The 20,848-nt window shown below is 41.2% G+C and overlaps 1 protein-coding gene across 4 annotated transcripts in view; it reads left to right on the top strand.

Annotated features, from left to right (window-relative positions):
- The window catches only part of LOC149940958 (solute carrier family 60 member 1-like), a 64,237-nt gene that overhangs the window by 40,396 nt on the left and 2,993 nt on the right, over positions 1-20,848 (top strand). For 2 of the 4 annotated variants that reach the window (XM_090178343.1, XM_090178346.1), the window contains exons 2-7: positions 17,676-17,871; positions 17,941-18,144; positions 18,212-18,353; positions 18,415-18,539; positions 18,609-18,701; positions 19,079-19,159. In XM_090178343.1, the coding sequence (XP_090034469.1) occupies positions 17,676-17,871; positions 17,941-18,144; positions 18,212-18,353; positions 18,415-18,539; positions 18,609-18,701; positions 19,079-19,159 (841 nt within the window). The remainder of the gene's footprint in view (positions 1-17,675; positions 17,872-17,940; positions 18,145-18,211; positions 18,354-18,414; positions 18,540-18,608; positions 18,702-19,078; positions 19,160-20,848) is intronic. The other 2 variants (XM_090178345.1, XM_090178344.1) reach the window with 2 other exon arrangements.

The following is a 20,848-nucleotide window of genomic DNA, read 5'->3' as shown; positions in this document are numbered from 1 at the left end:
GAGATTTTTCGCGTCGACGCAAAAATATGTATTAGGCCTATCGCCTATCGGAGATTTTTCGCGTCGACGCAAAAATATGTATTAGGCCTATCGCCTATCGGAGATTTTTCGCGTCGACGCCAAAATATGTATTAGGCCTATCGCCTTTCGGAGATTTTTCGCGTCGACGCAAAAATATGTATTAGGCCTATCGCCTATCGGAGATTTTTCGCGTCGACGCCAAAATATGTATTAGGCCTATCGCCTATCGGAGATTTTTCGCGTCGACGCAAAAATATGTATTAGGCCTATCGCCTATCGGAGATTTTTCGCGTCGACGCAAAAATATGTATTAGGCCTATCGCCTATCGGAGATTTTTCGCGTCGACGCAAAAATATGTATTAGGCCTATCGCCTATCGGAGATTTTTCGCGTCGACGCAAAAATATGTATTAGGCCTATCGGCTATCGGAGATTTTTCGCGTCGACGCAAAAATATGTATTAGGCCTATCGCCTATCGGAGATTTTTCGCGTCGACGCAAAAATATGTATTAGGCCTATCGCCTATCGGAGATTTTTCGCGTCGACGCAAAAATATGTATTAGGCCTATCGGAGACTTTTCTTTATACTGTTATTTATTCCGCTTATGGCGAAAGCCAACTGGCGCCGATGGTTAATTTTAATTATAAATTGAGTAGAACTTGTTCCCAAATTCATCTCATACGTCTTCGTGTGCCCATTAAAAATAAATGGCATTTTAGATGGTATCTAAGATCTCGAACCTCGTCACGAGGTTTATAAATTTATTTATTCAAGGTCCCTCGAAGTACAGTCACGGGATTTTCGCCCCCCTCCCATGTAACGGATTATTTAGCCCCGCTAGACGGAAAATCGACGTTTCCTAAATATATTGAATCTCCAAAATAATGATAAAAAAATCGAAAAAATAAAGTTAAAATCTGTATAAAACCAATACGGGGTAAACTTTATACTTCGGGAGATAAAACGTTTTCGTTATAGAGGCCAACATAAGTTTAGAAATTATAGAAGTATATAGTATCGTTGGAAGGATCTGGCTTTCGACCTTGTCGATTTCAAACGCTGCAGTCAACGACTACGTTTTCATGGAGGTAGGAAATTCGTGCTACATTGCGTGAAAACCGAGGGGTCGGTCATTTGGGAAAATCCCGTACAAAATGTGGAAAAAAATCCACAAATCCAAAATCCAAGAATTTTGCTCCCATAGACTTTGTATGACAAATCCACAATAAAAAATCCTGGATTTTAAAAAAATCCAAAATCCCGTACACAAAACAGGCAAATGTCCGACCCCTCGGTGAAAACGCTTGTGTTAGAATTAACACGTGTTTGCTCTAACACGGGTAATGAACCCGTATTTTCTCGGAAAATCCGATTTTTCCAAGCTTGAAAACGCACAAACACGGGTTTGATATGCTGCGGGTTTTTTTAGTTGGAAATGTCTCGTTTCAAGGGCGTATCCAGGATTTTATTTCAGGGGGGGGGGAAATTTCAAAGGGGGTGCTGACGGAGGTTACACATCCCCCCCCCCAGTCATCAGCATTTCGGGTGGGGGGTACCCCCCATAAATACGACCTTGTCTCGTTTTGATCCATTCCTTCACGGAATTTCCCAAACAATTCTCTAGAAAGGGTTTTTCGGTTACATTATTTATTTCGACCTTCCGACTAAATTACGATCGAAAAAGCGCTAGAACCGTTTGAAACCCGATACTCTTCTCTTATTCATTTTCGGTTTTGCAGAGATCGAAGCTAGTATAAAAATTCTAAATAGTGGTTTTTTTGGTAGGGCTAATCCCGTGACAAGGTTGAAAGGGGGCGTCATCGAGGGGTAAGACAGTCTCAGATAATCTGTACACCGAGTTCAAGCATTTAGCACTGTTAAGGGTACATATTTTCAAGAGTTCGCGAGTTCCATTTAGCACTGTCAAAGGTACGGCAGTGTACACCGAGTTCGCAGAGTGTCTTATCCCTCGGGCGTCATGAAAACGGCTAAAAACGTTTTCCCACAAAGGCCGAGGGGTTGGTCACTCCGCGAACTCGGTGTACACTGTCGTAATAAGAGTTCGTGAACTCTTTAAAATCCGTACCTTTAACAGTACTAAGTACGTGAACTCGGTGTACAGGTCATCCAAGAGTGACTTACCCCTCGACAAAGGATCCCCGTGGAGAGCGAAATCGGGATTTTCCGAATTCCCTGTTTCCTACCTCCACAAAAACGTAGTGATAGTTTCTCGTTTCCCCATGGATAAATTCGATTAGCCGAGGATCCATTTTTTTATAATGTGTAAAGGGGCCTTGATTGAAGATAGTTAGTATAATGTAGGTAATTCCGAAATAAAAATATAAGTTAACTACTACTACTGATCTTTATTATTACTTTATTCTTATCGTTCAACGAAATCTTTAAAGTTAATGTTTGATAAGATATTTTCCGTGGTTGGATCATGGACCGTTCAAAATCCCGTTTAAATTTGCGAAGCTCAATTATCCGATGTCATTTTAAAATTGTTTGTTGGTGTCTATTTTAGATAACCAAATAGTCGTAAGTATGTCACTTGCTATTCTTCAATCGGTAATTATTTTACTTATAGTCAGTTCGCCAATTACAGTGGTGGTGACAGGAATGTTGGGTTAAGTAGGCTAAATATAAGAGGGGCCCCTAAGAGGATTTTGGGCCTCCTTTTTTTAATTTTGCGTAGAATTTTAATTAATTTAAAATTTAAGCCCATATATGTTCGCTTATTTTATATTTTTGGGTCCCTGAGTAGGATTTGGGACCCCCTTTACATTTTCAAGTTAGGTCATAGCATACCTTAAATACCCCCTGGTCAATGAACATATAAATCATAACGTAGCTAACTCTCCGTGATTTGTTACTATAGTCTTTGGTACTGTCATGCCCTAGAAATCACCCCTACAACATTTCTTATTGATCAGCCAAGGCCTATTCACAATTAAAAAGTGAAAATAACCCTTACTTTGTTGAATTGTTCAAGTGGAACATAACACTGACTATCATAAACACTCGGTTCGTTACTGTAAGCTAGGAGCAACAAACACAACACCCCACACAAGGAGAAAGCAACCCGTCCAAAGTCGTGCATTTTCTCGCGTACATTTTTCATCGGTTAGACGCTTTAGCGCCTGCTGCCGTCGGAAGGGGAAAAATGTGAAACTGTGTTCCCCCTTTCCCTAAAACGTGCAGCGTAAAGGCTCGTCCAATGAAATTTGTACACAACACTGCGTTAGCGTGTTTTAAGGTTAGATGCGTTCTCCTTGTGTTTGTTGTTCCTATAGCTGTAAGTAAGTATTTTCGAATTTGAGACCTAAACGAATTTCCGGTTCGAAAACTTCCAATTACGTATTCGCTCTGTGACACGTAAATCATTTACGGTCATACTTACGTTTATTATGTTACCTTACCTACGATATAATTTTTATGTAATAATATTCAGTGACAATTGAAAATTATTCTTTAAAGGGGAACGGCCAAGCTTTTCCAAATATGGCCTTATTTCCGTATCAAAAGATTAACAAGACGTTCAATATACTAACACGTACCTTTTTTGTCTTGAAATATAGCTTTTGACCCAAAAAGTTGAAACGAAAAATAACGCCAGGTGTTTGGGTTTGAATTTTCGCCGCCATCTTAGGGGTTGCCGCCAGCGCCCCTAACGCCGTATGAGCGATTTGCGAACTATCCTAACTTTTGAAATCGCGCAATTTAGGCTTAGGTCTCTTATAAGTGGAAAACAAATTTTTCGCGTCTTCAGCAGCGCGCGCTTTTACGTTGTTTTTTCGTCTCACCGACTTCTCAGCAGGTGTCGCGGCGGACGCGCGCTTTTCGATTTCCCGAAATTTCTTTATTTTATTAAAAATTAACCACTCAATATTTTTTGATGCGGCTTTCGCCATAAATTTTAGTTTTTAATGGGCTATAGGGCTATTTAACTGGTTAAAGCTTGACCGTGCCCCTTTAAACTGTATACGTAGCGGACTTCTAGTGGATTCAAGGTCGGGTTAAAATTGAAATGGAATTAATATAGGTATTAAACTTTGGACATTTAGCAAATCGCGTTTAATCGTAAGACGCGAATATACAGTTGGTCTTTGTACGACTTCCGCAGGAACTACGGATACTTTCGAAAGAAATATCTGGTAATGCGAGAAGGAAATGGCGTCGGCGGATTGTCCGAAAAACGCTATTAAGAGAAGGTTTCGGGGTGGGTGCAGTTGGCGAGAGATCCCATAAAGACGAATGGCTTCGAGAATGAAAACCTTTCCGCCATTTTCTTTTTCTCTTCGAAGGCAGGGCGCATTTTTTCGTCGGTTGGGCCGCGTGGGGTCGGAGACGCGCCGCCGAACCGACGAGGAAATCACGGAAAACATTTAGAAAAGCGGCTTCGGGGTCTTTGGGGAGTCGCCAGTTGTTATTAGAGAGAAAAGAAGACCGCCTTCGCGAGTTAACTACTTTTGGCACTCCGCCACTGTACTCTATCGTCTCCTTTTTGCCCCTTCTTCTTCTGGCAGTCGGGGCGAGAGTGTCGCGGGGGTCAGGACAATGGGACAAAAATCGAAGTGCATTCAGCGGGACCAATAGAGCGGATAGCGCGCCAGCTCTGAAAGAAGCGAAACGCGCCTCTCCTACTTTTTCTGTTCCGCCGGGGATACGTATGTCGTCGCGCCATCCGATGACCGACTTTGATTTTCGGGTTCCGAGGCGCGGACTCTGGAATTAGCGCCTCCCTCTCTCTCCTTCCTGGAGTACATTTCAATGAAAATCCACTGAAATCGGGAAAGAACGAAAGATCAGCGTATTTTGAAAATCCTATTGACTTAAGTGGAGAGGGAACGCTCGCAATTTGCATTCTACGCTGGCTTCTATCTATTCGCGCCTCGCTAGTTCGCCTATATCTTCTAACCAGTATGGCTGTGGAACCGGGTACGTTTCCCCCTCAACAATTTTGATTGGCTTCGTTTAAAATCCCTTTTTGAATATTTCCTAAAGAGTTAAGCTTCGTTGTCACTAGCGCCCAACAGGAATCCATACCTCTACTTGGAATGCTTATCGCGGCAGATTTTCGTCTCGATGTGGCTGACGGTTTTTTTGACGTCACTTTGTTAACTTAACAAACAACTACGTGGGAGGGGAGCGCGCGCAGAGGGTATTTTTTATCTCGTAGGCGGGGTCAAAGCCGTCAGAGTGATCTTACCATACGCGGCGATAAGCGTTCCAAGTAGAGGTATGGATTCCTGCGCCCGATTATGATATTTTTAAGCGCCATAAAAGTTTTGGTGTATTAATTGAAAAACGTTATGTTAAGTAAGAGAGAGTACCATTGAAACTTTTAATGTCGTAGCATTTTTCGTTCTTAAGCTAGTAAAACACGTATTAAAGTCAAAAGAGACAACGATGTAATCCATTTTATATTAAAAAGAGTCTTTCGGTTGATATCCTTTCTGTTTCGCGACTTTTACGAGAATAGAATAAGATTTATTTGGTCGTAAATTAGCCGAGAATAACGAATTTTCGGCTAGTTTCTAATGGCCATTCCGACATTTGCCAAGGCTTTTTGGAAATTATCCGCTCGCCACGCCCCCAGTAGAGGTGGAATGAGGTTATCAATTTTCATTCCGGTCACCCTTCGCCGACTTATTGGACGTCTTATTTTACCCGAAAATATTTCTTTCCTCGACTCTCTCGTCTAATGTCTCTCTTTTTGCGCCTCCCTTGTCCGATAGCGGCAGTCCAGCCGAAATAATAATAATAATGGGACGTCTCCGTAAGCTGCCCTTATAAGCGCTTGCTCAAGATGAAAGGATTTAATCCGCTAAACGCGTTTGAGAGAACTTTTAACGAGATTAAAATCCGGCGATGGCGCTGCTATCGCGTCGTGGCCTTTTAACGTTTTACAAAATAAGAATCGCTGACTTCTGGAAATCGCGTTGTTCGCGTCACTGAAAGGCAACTCGCTTGTAGCTCTACGGAGCGCGACGGTTGGAACACTTGTACAGGCGTCGCGTCTATTTTTGACCTACTAACTAATTCCACAAATTTAATTATAAAATGTGAAATAGGTTACGCTTTCAGTGTTTCCAACAAGTCTAAAATTTGTTTCGCGATTTCATACGAAAATTACGTTCAGACTGATAGAATCATTTCATTTCAAAACCTGGAATATTTATCAGAATAAAATTCTGCGCTATTATACCGCAACTTTATCTATAGCGCGGTATTTATAGCGGTAGTAAAGTTATAGTTGTGGGAAAGTTGTCTGCGCAAATAGAAGCTGAAAACCAGTAAACAAGTTAGGAATCTTATACCCTTTTCAGATGAGGCTTATTAAACCGGACTTAGACTCCCGTTTATTAAACTGAAGGCTTTTACTATGAAATCTATCATAAAAAATAAACTTTGGTAATAAATAAATATGACATTGCCTATTCTGTTTTTTATGCTAATTTACAAACGAACTGAGTAACGTATTATCGTCCTTGGTAAGTTGGTAGTGGTATATTTATACCCTGAATCCCATTACCATTTATCAACCTTTCTCGAGTTCTACTGATATTTTATCGCTTTAAAAATAGCTTCTTCAACGCCCTCCTTTTCTATTGTGATTCTTCAGTCTTATGTCGGGAAAGAAGAATGATACGATACCTGCGGGGGTCCCCGTAATTGGTAGCCGCGTGTGGGCCATCGGGCCGCTTTGGGTGAACCGGGAACGGAAGAGGGCGCACGAGATTTCTGGAGAAGGGATGGCAATCTGGCAGAATGGTTTTAACAGGCAAAGCCTCTGGGTCGCGGACAGCGTTGCCAACCCTACGATAACTATCGTATTGTTACGATATTTAGGGCTCAAATACGTGGTACGATAGTAATCGACTACCGTTCGAAAAAGTACAATAATTTTAAATTTTTAAATAAAATAATTTATTCGTTAAAAAACCTGATCATACTATTGCAATCTAGATTCCGCCAAAACGAATTAGAAAGCTGATTTATGCTTTAGATAGTTTCCTACATTTTCCTCTACCCTCACTACTGTGTTTTATATCCGAAACAAGGAATGCTTATCACGGCAGATTTTCGTCTCGATGTGGCTGACGGTTTTTTTGACGTCACTATGTTAACTTAACAAACAACAACGTGAGAGGGGAGCGCACGCAGAGTTGCTTTTTTCTCTCGAAGGCGGGGCCAAAGCCGTCAGAGTGATCTTACCATACGCGATACGGCAGGATAAGAATTCCAAGTAGAGGTATGGATTCCTGCCGAAACATATTTTTGGCCTAAAATCTGCAGTCAAGGTCAAACCCAAACGCGGGCGAGGTATGCTTAGTCGGAGTTTAGAGTCTAGAACTCTAGACTCTAGAGTAGGCTTATTTTCAACCAGCTGATTCGAAGCTCCGAACATCCGACACACTGAGCAGTCGGTGCTCGGGGCTCGGAAGTGGTTATTTATACTTCATAGGCAGACGAGATCGACAGAAATCCAAATAGCGAGGGGTAAGTCACTCTCGGATGACCTGTATACCGAGTTCGCGTACTTAGTACTGTTAAAGGTATGGATTTTAAGAGTTCACGAACTCTTATTAGCACAGTCAGAGCTACGACAGTGTACACCGAGTTCGCGGAGTAACCAACCCCTTGGAAAATAGTTGGCTTCTGTCATGGACACTGTATTTAGAGATACAGTGTCCATGCTTCTGTCGAGCCCTTTAAAGCGTACGACTATTTTAGCGAAAATACGATAAATACTTCTTTCAAGGTTAGCTGGTCGCGGCTAAGTCATTCTCATCTTATTTTCAAATATTCAATATGAATAAAGATTAACTTTTAAATTTAAATTCATTTAAAGTAATTTATAGGGCACGCGACCCCCAATTCCGTACTCTTTACCCTCCTCCCTACAATTGGAAGGCTCTTTACTTAAAGGCCTAGGTTTTTTTCTGCCTGTCCCCCTTTAAATTAACTTAGTGGAGCACAAATACCCTGGTGGTAGGCCAACCGCTGAACATGTTGGCTTAATTTCAAGGGGGACAGGCAGAAGAAAACCTAGGCCTTTAACTAAACCTTGATTGCGCAATGGAAATCCGTTTGGCAATATGTTTAATTGTCATACTTACCGTCATTATAATAATATCAAAAGTAGCATAAGACCCTAAAGTGTGTCAGAACAGGGAAGGGGGGGGGGGTCGGAAAATACGTCATCAAAATCGAGGTACTCCAGCGCCACCGAGTGAGGCGTTTTAGAACGTATGTCTACGGGCAAGTAAATCGAAGAGAGAAAATCGCGCCAGACTATAGACTTAATATAATGTTGCTAGTACTATTCCAACTAGTAGGTTATGTAGTCTATAGTGTGACTAGGTCTCACTAGAAATGTTAATAGGCGCGAAGGTACAGCTGACTCGCTTTTGGGTCTTATGCTACTTTTGATAATATTAATTAAAACAAATGACGTTTGAAATATATTTATTATTTGAATTTAAAAATATTAATTTTAATTTATACGATATGTTACCTATGGTGGTATTACTGTGAAAGGCGTTGTAAACCTCGAGATGCCTTTCTTCAATCTCTCCTTATACTCGTTCACAAAAAAATACGAATAATTTGGTCTCTGATATGAACGACAATGTAGGCTAGCGGAGATTGGAAACCGTGCCGTTAGAAGCCGCCATCCCCTGCGGGGACGGGGCCCGGGGTAAGCATCATCAATTACTCTTGGAGCGCGCGCTCCTGCTTTTCCTGACCGTTGAGGTGACAATTATTAGAGCCAAATTCCAAGCGGGACAAATTACGGAGATCGCGGCGGGGAGAGAAAGATGGCGAGCGAAACGTTGTCTTTCCGACAAAATGGCAGCGTTCATTCGCCCCCCCCTCCCCCATTCTTACTTTATTTTAAATATTTAAAGTCTTTTTGACCTTTGGCTGCACCGCCCACAAACCGCGTTGCCTCTTATCTTTGGCCCGAGGAAACTTTGCTTTGTAGTTAGCGAACTTTGAAAAGGAAACCAGCTCTCTTTTTTTTCCGCTCCGAAACTGTAACGGAGAGAATCTCATTTTCAAGCTCCTAATTGGAAGTTTTAAAGGGCTTTCTGAATTTTTTAAACATGGTTTTAAGCCTTCGTGGTTTTGATTTCGCTTTTGGTTTATTCATCCGTGTACAAAACGGGAAAGAGTGCCGCTGCAGTTTCAGATTTGAAACTTGAGTTTCTATTTTAATTTTTTAATATAGGGTGCGGCTCAGTCCTTTGATAAGATTTCGATAAAATTTTTAAAATTTTCTAATCAGTTAATTTTGAAAATTTTTCTAAACGGTTAATTTTAGTAAATTTTTCTAATAAGTTAATTATGAAACATTTTCTAATCGTTTATTTTGGTAAATTTTTCTAATCAGTTAATTATGAAACATTTTCTAATCGTTTATTTTGGTAAATTTTTCTAATCAGTTAATTATGAAACATTTTCTAATCGTTTATTTTGGTAAATTTTTTTAATCAGTTAATTTGGAATTTCTACCCGGTTAATTTTGAATTTCTATTCGGTTAATTTTTAAAGATAATTAAATTCTGATAATTTATAAATCTTTCGATTCTGATAATTTTTAGTTCAAACATTCTACGGAATTTCAAGTTATTTCTATTCTAAATTAATTCGTGTAGTATTTAAAATTAAGATCAGGTTCTTAAAATTAATTTCGTGTCCCGCTACCTAGATAATTTACATTTATAAACCATTTATAAGGAAGTCCTTTTGACATCTTGATATAATGAATAATATAGAAATTCGTTTTGTTTGTCGAATCTTTCGGAATTGATATACCAAGGATTTCTGAGCCGGATTAAAATCTCGAGTCTTTAAAATCATAAACACTCGTTAGCCTTGGCCTTATATCAATATTTGGAGTATATAAATTATCCCCGCATGGCGTGTCTGTCGACCCGAGATAACGCTTAAAAGCAACCTAGTTGGTAATAATATATTTCGGCTTATGAAATTTAAAACAATCGCACGCCGAAGCTAACTCGTATATTTACCATAACAAAGTCACCGTTATAATATTACATCCTAATTCTGAATAAATCAACGGAGCTTCTGGATTTATGATTTTTGGGGATATTCAAAATCCCTTGAGCCCTCGATTTTCTAATTTTCGGAAATAGAAACAGTAATTCCATAATGGCATGAAAATACAATAAAAATAGATTTGCCGACCAATTTTCTAGACGCTATTACCACGCGCTCTCAGGGCCGGACTTAGAGTTCCTGGGCCCATAGGCAGATAAGGAGTCTGGGCCCCCTTTTCACGCGCTGCATTTACTCTTATACCTGGAACTAGGCTGTGCCTGAATTTCCCTGATTAAGCGTAGAAGTCTGAGCTCTACGGTTATATTACTGAATAAAAGCTCGTAACAATCGTCGACTAAATACGCGATAATTACGCAACATTGCGAATTAAGGCTGCGTCCGTAAACTGCCACACAGAAATTTTGGTAATTTTAAAACCTAGGAATTTCTTCAATATAAATTACGATTGATATTATAGATTTATGCCTTCGAATACAGTAATTACGGTCACTGAAGGGCCCCTTCCAAGGATGGGCCCCTAGGCCACGGCCTAGGTTGGTCTAGGCGGAAATACGGCACTGCGCGCTCTTCAAATCGTCATGTCGCGCGTTGAATGTCAAATTGAGAGGGCGGATAGAATCGCGTTGGCTAAATGCCGTGCTACGAATTGATTGAGAGGGATTTGAGGTATAACACGCGCGTATATATTTATCTAGTTTTGCTCCGCGAGCGCTCTTCAAATTTCTCCTTATCTAATTATTACAAATTAGCTCGGAATTACGGGGTGCAATTACGATTCGCTTTCTAATTTGCCGTTAATGGGCAAAGCGGCGGCGGACACAGACGGAGAGGAGATTCGGTGCGCCGCGAAGAGAGGCCGAGTTAGAGAGTTAGACTTGCCGATCGATTTCGCCGCTCATCTTAGGCCTTGAATACTAAACGAGCGAAGAGGTTGCTGTCTTTTGACTCCCAGAACGTGCTCCCCGCGCTTGAACGAGATATAGGCCATTTATCAGACTAATTTTTCGTAGAGAGTTAAGCCTTGTTTACATCGTTATTTTCAAACACATTCTGTATGAATATTTAATAGCCCAGTGAATTGATTGAAGTATAAGGAAATGATTGCAATTCGTTTCATTTGAAGGTTGAACGTAATTGAAAGGCTCTCATCTAGAATACGCTCAAGTCTTTTACGGCGGGCATAGGGCTAGGTCCTTTTATAATTGGGGGTTCTTAGCCCTGCCAAATCTTTCTCAATGCCCCCTCAAAAATTTAGATTACCCCTAATAGAAACTTTCTTACTTTGTAAAGAAATATAACTTATGACCATAAGTTAACATAGACTTGAACGCGATATAGGCAATGAGGTAGAATATGAACTAGAGATCCCGAGAGATCCAAACAAATCTGGGATTCGCGGGACACGTTTTATTTGAGTAGGAGAATTAGGCTTAAGCTTCAACTTTATCCAATCGTGTTGGCGCCATCTGTTTCTATAAGCAGACACTTTTGCAAAATATATTAAGGTTTAGTTTTCCAATAACACGATAGATGGCGCCAACAAGATTTGATTAAGTTCATTTACTAGGCCTAACTCTCCAACTCAACAAATACTGTCCCGCGAAACGGTTTGGTCCTTTAAAGGCCTAGGTTTTCTTCTGCCTGTCCCCCTTTAAATTAGGCCAACATGTTCAGCGGTTGGCTTACCACCAGGGTATTTGTACTCCACTAAGTTAATTTAAAGGGGGACAGGCAGAAAAAAACCTAGGCCTTTAAGGTGGATTTGGATCTCTATTTATTCTACCTTATTGGATATAGGCCATTTCCTAGTCTAATTTTTCATATATTGTTAAGCCTTGTTTACATCGTTATTTCATTTTCAAACACATTGTGTATGAATATTTAATGAACTGGGGTCCTACATCAGTGATTCTCAAATGGGGCTCCATTTCAGATTCCAGGGGCTTCGCGAGATTTTGAGCTGTGCTATGATAGAATTTGTTTCGGAAGAAAAAATTGAAATACCGAAATTTGTTTCAAGCGAGGTTTCCACGATAAATTTGAAACTGAAATGGGGTGACAAAGGTTGAGAACCCATAGAGTGTTGTCGTCTGATACGATTTTGAAAACTTGTAACGTCACAGCTGTAGTGTTAATAGTGGCCGCCATGACAGTTACCGTTTTTTATCAATAGGCAAATTACAATGGTGACGTCGCAGGGTTTCAGACGACAACACTCTATAGACTTCCGAACTTTCGTCAACCAGTGGTAGTTATATCGATCATTTTGCAACACCAATAGTCTTTTCTATTCATTCCCAACTACGCTCGCAAGCCTCAAAGACAAAACCGAGGGGTAAGACACTCTCGGGTGACTTGTACACAGAACCGTCCCTTGGGTAGGGCGAAAGGGGCAGGGGCCCAGGGCGCCAAAATGTTAGGGGCGCAAAATCGATGATTTTCATTTAAATTAGATATTGAAAATTTAAAAATTCTGGGGGCCATTTTGGTTTTTGGCCCAGGACGCCATTTGGACTAGGTACGGCTCTGCTTGTATACCGAGTTCGAGTACTTAGTACTGTTAAAGGTACGGATTTTTAATAGTTCACGAACTCTTATTAGCACAGTCAGAGGTACGACAGTGTACACCGAGTTCGCGGAGTGACCAACCCCTCGGACAAAACTGTCTCTTTTGGAAGATAATAACATCGTAGCTCGTTACGGAACGCCACTTCGGTTGTTTTTAAAGAGAGCCCCCAATTTTCGCTCGGTATGACGTCATTTGGGCCACTATCAATAACAACCCCTTAATGGCTACAACGGCCCTGGGTCCTTTCTGGTGTGTCAGCCTCGTTCATTTCGCGACTAAAGCGAGCCTCATCCGCGAGACAAACGCGCTGGAAAAGGAAGCCTTCCACGCGTAATAATATCATCCCCGCTTTCAAACCTCTTTGTGAAAGAAGAAATATGACCTCCCCGCCGGGACTTCCTCATTTCCGCTCGAATTACTAAACTTTAAAACGCGGTCCATTGTTTTTTGATAATATTGAATTACGGTTTATTTTCCGTATACGCCAGAGAGGAATATTTGAAAACTTGGCGTGTCTCGTTGCCCTTTTAAGCTAAATTTAAACGTTTCCAACAAAAAAGAAAGAAATATATTTAGAAAGTGATTGAAATTGTAGAATCGCGGGTTTTGGGTCCATTATTTAGTATTCATTATAAAATTGAAAAATTATTTCAAACGAGTAATAAGCTGGAACAACAGGTATTGAATATATAAAATGGCTTCGAAATTTGAGAAAAATATTCTAAATAAGTGTAATTGTAATAAGCCGAAACATTTGAAATGGCTTCGAAATGTATAAAAATATTCCAAATGATTGTAATTGTAATAAGCCGAAACATTTGAAATGGCTTCAAAATGTATAAAAATATTCCAAATGATTGTAATTGTAATAAGCCGAAACATTTGAAATGGCTTCAAATTGTATAAAAATATTCCAAATGATTGTAATTGTAATAAGCCGAAACATTTGAAATGGCTTCGAAATGTATAAAAATATTCCAAATGATTGTAATTGTAATAAGCCGAAACATTTGAAATGGCTTCAAAATGTATAAAAAGTATTCCAATTAATTGTAATTGTAGTAAGCTGGAACAACTTGTATTGTATATCTTAAATGGCTTCAAAGTTTGTGAACAATTCTCTAATTAATTGCTTTCTTATAAACGAACTAAATTTTACACAAATGGTGGATCAAATATGATTCCAAAATTGGGCAGATCCAATTCAAATTTGATCGAAAATTACACTCCAAAATGTGTTATATTTGATCAAATTTCAACGTATAAAATTCACCTTTATCCCAATTTCATCAACATTATTTAATCAAAACATAATTGTATTCAAGCTGGATGAGTCTTGGTTCCAGCTAGATATGAATTTACAATTTGCATCAAGTCATTTTCGTAAAGGTAATACGTTTATAATCAGCAAATTGCGTCACTAAAAGTAGCCTAATTTAGAAAATAGACCAAAATGACTGGAGTCGGACAACAGGAAGGTCTCTCGGGGGGGGGGGGGGCAGTTGCAGATCTTTCCCTCCAAGGCTTCAACACTGCCGACGCCAGTCAAAACAATTTCAGCGAATCCAACGAGACGGAAATATCGCGAGTGTCTCATTCCCTAGTAATAATACCGCTACGAAGACAGCTAACTTCTCTTTATCCGCGCGTCTAAAATGCATATTTATTCCCATTGTCCCTCGAACAGCGCCGTTTTGTCTCTCTCCTTTTACGTCCCCCTCTTTAATCTTGCAAGATTTTCTTCCGACTGTCCGTCTCGCCGTTGTATATAACCCACCTATAATGTATATTAGAGAGGTTAAACATCCCACACTCGTTTCGTCAGGTCAACTTGAATGCGCCTTCGAACCGTTCCAAAGTTACCGTACAACGTATACGGGGCTTCGCTTAACCTCTCTATTACTTTGTTACGCGTATCTTATTCTTAGTCTACGTGTAGCGAGAATCATCCGTCCTCCCCGAAAAACGGGGCGCCAAATGACGCCGGGAGGAAAGAAAGCGCCCTTTATATAGGTCCTCCCTACTTTAATTTACGATACGGAGGAAGGCGGCCGGAAGGTGAAGTTTACGCTAATCTTTTAGCTGATGTCGGGACGTCGCTACTGAAAACTGTCGTTTGAGCCTAGGTTCGGATATGGTTGCCATGGAAACTGATAAAGCCGTCATCAATATTCATTGCCTCGACGACTCGACTAAGGCCCATTTCGCTTCGTTTTTCTTCTCTCTCGCCGGCTGATTCGGTTATTCCGCGAACACTTTTCACAGCGCCCCCGTCCCCTTATTCCACACTCTTGTCTGTATAGAAAAAAGTTTGACTGCGAAGGATCAAGAGGAGGGGTTAAAATGTTCTTAAAGTTTAATTTATTTCCATATTGATTAAGACTAACGAGTGGAGAAAAATTTTAAATATCTTTTCCTGGCGCCTCTTCCCATCACCCAATCATGCGCCTAGAGCTGTAGAACATACTTTTTTTAAGCAGTTTATTTCAGCTTAATCCAATTTTACGGCGTACATAATTAATAGGGCTTAATTATAGAGTGCCTCATTGGGTGGAATATATAAACTTCGTAGAATATGGTATGACCACAGACTACCTACCTCAAGAAGGACTCGCATCCAACTTAAAAAAAGGGGCCCCAAAAGTGACGCGGCTTTTTTTACAGCAAACAGAAAATAGCTCGTGAAAATTCGGAGTGGAAAAGTGAACTGAACTGAACTGAACTGAACTACCAGCGATACACGTCCCTCTGGGGGGTAGGTGGTCTGACTAAAAAAGTATAAACTGTCAAGGCGGGGGAGAGCGGTCTAAACCCCAGGCCAGAATTTTTCCGCGCGGCCCTTCCTGGACCAGCGGGCCGTGATAAAACCATAATTCGGGCCCAAAAGAGTGCCGTTAATAAGAGATAATGAGAATATAATGATAATTATAATATGTACAATTAGCCCCCTTCTATCCTAGGGCCCGGGCTGGGCAATGTTTATGAATTCTCAACTGAAAACTCCGAAACACTATCTAACAGTGCTTTTTAACTAAATCTTTAGAAGTTGATATAATCCTTCTTCATTTTATTACGTCCGTGTTGTTAATAAAATCTCCCATTATGAGTCTTGTAATTACGTTCTTTACTCAGTACAAGTTTTAAGCGACGTTTCAAGTTCATTTTTAAAGGAGTGAAATTTAATTAATGGAACAAAGTATGATGGAGCTTAAAGGGCCACACGTGGTAGCAGATACGACCAATCATATTCTGGAAACTAGCGCGTATCTCTTTAATATTAATTATAACGGCGTACTTTAATACGGTCCGTGTAAACAGACTGGTTTTCAGTATCGCAATTTGAACAAGCTAGTATTTGTTTTTTTTTCTGCCAATTTTCTCAGGGTTTAAACAATTAGATAAAATTGTTCGAAAATCATCCTAGACTCGACTTTGGTTGAATCTTCTCTTTTAATTCGAACCTTTCCTCTAATTCGATCACGTCCGCTAATTTTCGTTCTCGGTGCAAATAGTAAACGGAATTATTAAAGAGGGAAAAGGCTTAATTTTTAATGCTTCTCGTAGCTACCGGCGGCGCTATACGAAGCTCGAATCACAGACCACTTACCCCAACCCGAAGGGGGGTAGGTGGTCTGTGCTCGAATACAAAACGATTCTCGTGTTAGCCGGGCAAAGGCTTAATCAATACGAGGTTCCATTGAAAGCGACGATTACGTTTCTTATTCTAGTGCCTTTTTCTATTAATTAGATTATATTGTTTGTCCGTCGTCTTTCGAGAAAATTGTATTTTTCCCCGTCTCCTTTTTTGCGCCCATTTCGATATTAATATTGTAATAGAATTTATCTCAGGTAGAGGAAAAAACGTACAAAAACACGGGTGGGCTAAAGTGGCGCGTACCTGTATGTACGAGAAGTTGGAAATGAGCACCGAGTCCAATTACTTCCACTATTTTTTTTCGGTTCTAAAAATGAAGTCCAGGTATACGAATGAGAGTTGCTAAGATGAAATTTTGTGATTTTTTCACCCCGTATTTTTCATTCGAAACGTTATTTAAATTTCATTCGTATATTTCGCGATGAAGGCAATTTAAATTAAAGACTTAGTAAAGAAAATGAATAAATTTTGGAAAAATGAGGGAGTGCATATTTTTTAGTATTGAGATTTTGGAAACGTGTTTTTTCGATCCTTAGAACAAAATTTAATCCCTGGAAATTTGATCTATTTTTGATCTACAAATGCGTAAGAAGCGTTCCAACCACTCAATAACTCATAGTTAAATAATAAGTCAACATTTAGGGGTAATGTCGGATTAAGACATTTAGAGGCCATAAGCACTTAAAAAACATTTTGAGGCCTTCCTAAGATATAATTAATTCAAATTTTATATAGTCGATTTTACCATCGTGCTTGATGAAAAACGGCAAGTGGTTCAACTGAATCAGGTTCGCCTTTTTTCTGGAATCTGGTTCTGCGATGGAAAATCCGCGTTGCAACCCTTCCTTTGGTGCCCTAACCACTAGCTTATTTTGCTTAATGGTTATTCCAACCCTGTTTAGGGGTTCCCGTTGAGACTTCCATATCGCTCAGCCCTAATTAGCCCCAGTGTCTTTGCAAAATGAAATGGTTGTACCAAATGCGACAAAGATTCAAAAGTGTGCCAGAATGTGATATTTTTCACACTGAGAGCTTGTGGCGAAGTACAAAGAGTGTGTAGATTAAAAATTTCAGCCAATTGCGGTGTTTTAGAACGTATCTCTATGTAAAGAGGAGATAAAATAGTGGTAAAACAAATTAGCCCATAGATCAAAGAGAGCGCTTCCATTAAATAGACATCTAGTTGGCTTTTAGGTTGATGGTGAAACTAGATCTCAGTAGATATATTTCAAAAAGGCGCGAAAGTATGACTGACACACTTTCGCGTCTTAAGTCGCTTTTGGTTATACGCTTTGTCTCGTTTTATCCGTGATTAAAGTTCTTTTTAATTCAGATTCACCCCGAACGTGATGTTGTTGGTGGGAACAACCGCCATGACGATCACTATGGCGATCATTCCATTATGCAAGTACTTGGTGCTCCTGGCGCTGGTCTTAGCCGTCATGGGCTTTTTCATGGGCACTATCGACACTGTCGCCAACGTCTCCATGATCAGAATTTATGGGAAAGACGTTCCCCCTTTTCTACAGGTAACGCGGTAACCTCAAATCCTAGGGTGATTACGAATACGTTATGATAAATGTATTATGTGGTGGCAGGCGCTTCATTTCTTCTACGGAGTGGGAGCCTTCGTCAGTCCCATGATCGCCCAACCTTTCCTGCTGAACGAAGACTGTTCGCCGTTCATAGACAGCCACGTCAAACCGGTGACGGAGATCGAGACACAACCCGCCAAGACCCTGGAAGAAGCCCAAGAGAAAACCCACATCGACTACGCCTTTTGGATCATGGCGCTCTTGATGGTATTCCTATTATCCACACCACCTTAGAGAGGCCTTTTTTCCTAATGGGAGAACGGCCCGTTTACAGGTTCCAGTCGTCATTCTGACATCAACGTTAGCCATCAAACAACTTTTCCGCTACTTGCGAGGCACCACGGGGACCTCGGAAGTGGCCGTCACCAGCGACAAACAAAACCAGTACGAAAGTATGGACAGTGGAGAAACTAATGGCAAGTATATCCTTTCAATTAGACGACATCGAGGTTTTCTTTGATCACAATGAGTTGACAGGTTTCTTTTTAGAAACAACAGCGACCGAAGATCGATCAGGGACAGGTCGGCAAGTGACCACTTTCCAAGTTATACTCATCACGCTACTCGCGGCTGGGCTCATGTTCCTCTACGACGGACTGCAGGTACCGATTCGCCATCTCAACATCCGCCCTTTAATAAATCATTCACTACGCTTTAAACCCTCGCTTTAGGCAATTTACGGAGGCTACGTATATTCCTACGCCGTCAAAGGTCCGGTCAGATTACGGAAATCAGACGCCGCCTATCTCAACGCTCTTTTCTGGGTAAATATCTATCCTTTTAATGGAGAAGTTAAGCAAAGCTACGTTATGTTTTTCCGGGAACTTCGGAATTCTAGCTGGATTCCGTTTTGTAACGTCGGCTGCTTAACCTCTCTAATAACGCATTCTAGCAGAGGATTCTACGGAAGCGGTTTACGCCGCTTAAATAACTCAGCTACTGTCAATGGCGTCAGAGGCTTAAACTTTTAAGCCGCGTTCACGCTTTACCTTGATATCGATTCAAAACGATTCGAAAGAGTTTTGTGCTAAATCGTTTTAAACCGATTCAAACTGTTTTCTACCGCTTACGTGTGAACTTAGCTCTAGTCTCGAACAAGGTATTACGTTCGGAGATGTCTATATTTTGAGCTCTCTTGCAGGGTACCTTCGCCGGTGGGCGCCTCTTCTCGATACCACTGGCGACCAGATTAGCACCCGCCTTCATGCTTTTATGCAATATTGTAAGTAATGAAACATTTTGATTCTCCTCTGAGTAATCGAATATCGATAATATCGATCGATCGGAAGATGTTATTGTTGGAGATAGACTGGCGGGCTTTCTACTAATCGAATGGACATATCGCCCCCTTTTCTCGCGCCATTCGAGGCGCGGAGCTTCTTCAACGGCGGGAAACCCTGATTGATAGCCTAATCCGAAACAAAGGACGCCGGGCCTTTGTAGTAATCCTATAGCCTAGATCTGGACTGAAACGGTACGGAGTCGAACGTGGAAAGACGCCGACGTCTAATTAACAACTCGATTAACACCTACGCGTCTTAGTCGATTAAATTAATTGGAAGAAAGTAAATCGCCTTGAAATCGATTGAATAATATAACGCCCCGGGTACCGTTATTACCGGTTTTGGGAAGGCGAAATTCGGGTAGCTGACACGTTGGAAAATCCCCCTGGAAGAATGACGACAGTCTTGGGTACGAGGCCGAGGCTTAATTCGGGCAGCTCATTTCGTAATCCCGGTCCGTCTAAATGAGGTGTGAACTCCGGGTACCGCACGTATCTCTATTACATTAACAAAATTGACCTTTTATGCGGGGGCGCCAAACGGAGAGGAAGAGACAGAGACAGGGGAAGACTCTCTTCGAACAGTGTTGTCCCGGGGGGGGGGGGGCGAAATGAGAGGAGAAAAATCGATGGCGAAAAGGGGTCCGAGGGGAGAAACGAGAGGGGTAGATGGAACCAAATTGGCTTTAAAAACCTCGTTTAGAGCGTGGGCGCGTCGCAAATCCAGAAAGGAGGACCTATTTCCGATCGTTCTCTTCCGGAAGTACTCCATCGATTTCCGCTAATCATGCCGTCCATCCCTCGAATTATTAAGCAATCGAATCGACCGCGTCTTTCATCAATTAGAATGGTTAATTCTCACTCTTCCTACAGATGTTATCCGTCGCTGAGGGGATAACAGTGGCGTAGCCAGAAAATCGTTAGACTAGGTAACGTATCAGAGTACAGTCGAAGCTCGCCTGAAAGGGGGTTGATGCGAGAACGACCACTCTAGCTACGCCACTGAATGATACAGAGACTCTTTGTGGCATGGGGGCAAGGCCGCATTACTGTCTACGCGATATAGGCAATTGCCTAGGGCTAGTTATTTTAAGAAAAATGAAATGCAACATCGGGACCCAGTTAGAAAACTTTACCGAGGGTCCGTAAAATTGTTAACGAGGCCCAGCATGGGGCTGCTATAGCCTAGCCCCACTGTCTTTGAGGGAAAGCAATTTGTACAGTAAAGCTTCGTTTGATCACAGCCGTGGTACCTACCTGTGGATAAAGTTTCTGGGATAGTTTGGGCGCAGGGGCCTATCGAGTGAGGGAAGCTTCTAATTTGCCTAATCTATCCTAAGTTTTCCAAGTTACTTTTTCTTGTAAAAAAGGTCGCCAAAAACTTGAACCTTATTTTGTCATTCTTCCCGCCCAAACAGGGGCGTCCCTTTTGATTGGGAGACCCCCACCTATTCCGCAAAAGACGCGCGCTTGCGGGAAGAATATGCGCGCAAAGATCGGATATTCTTAATTTGGTGGGGTGGCAGAGTGGTTAGCACTTTCGCCTCGCAGCAAGAGGAGCCGGGTTCGATCCCAGCTTGTGGCACTGGGTGAAAACTCGGAACAACGCCTTCTGCGTTGAGTTTGCAA

This window comes from Leiobunum rupestre, chromosome 6, assembly GCF_980474605.1.
Source record: "Leiobunum rupestre chromosome 6, qqLeiRupe1.1.hap1, whole genome shotgun sequence".
Lineage (NCBI taxonomy): Eukaryota > Metazoa > Arthropoda > Arachnida > Opiliones > Sclerosomatidae > Leiobunum > Leiobunum rupestre.
This window is presented reverse-complemented; position numbering and strand designations above follow the sequence as displayed.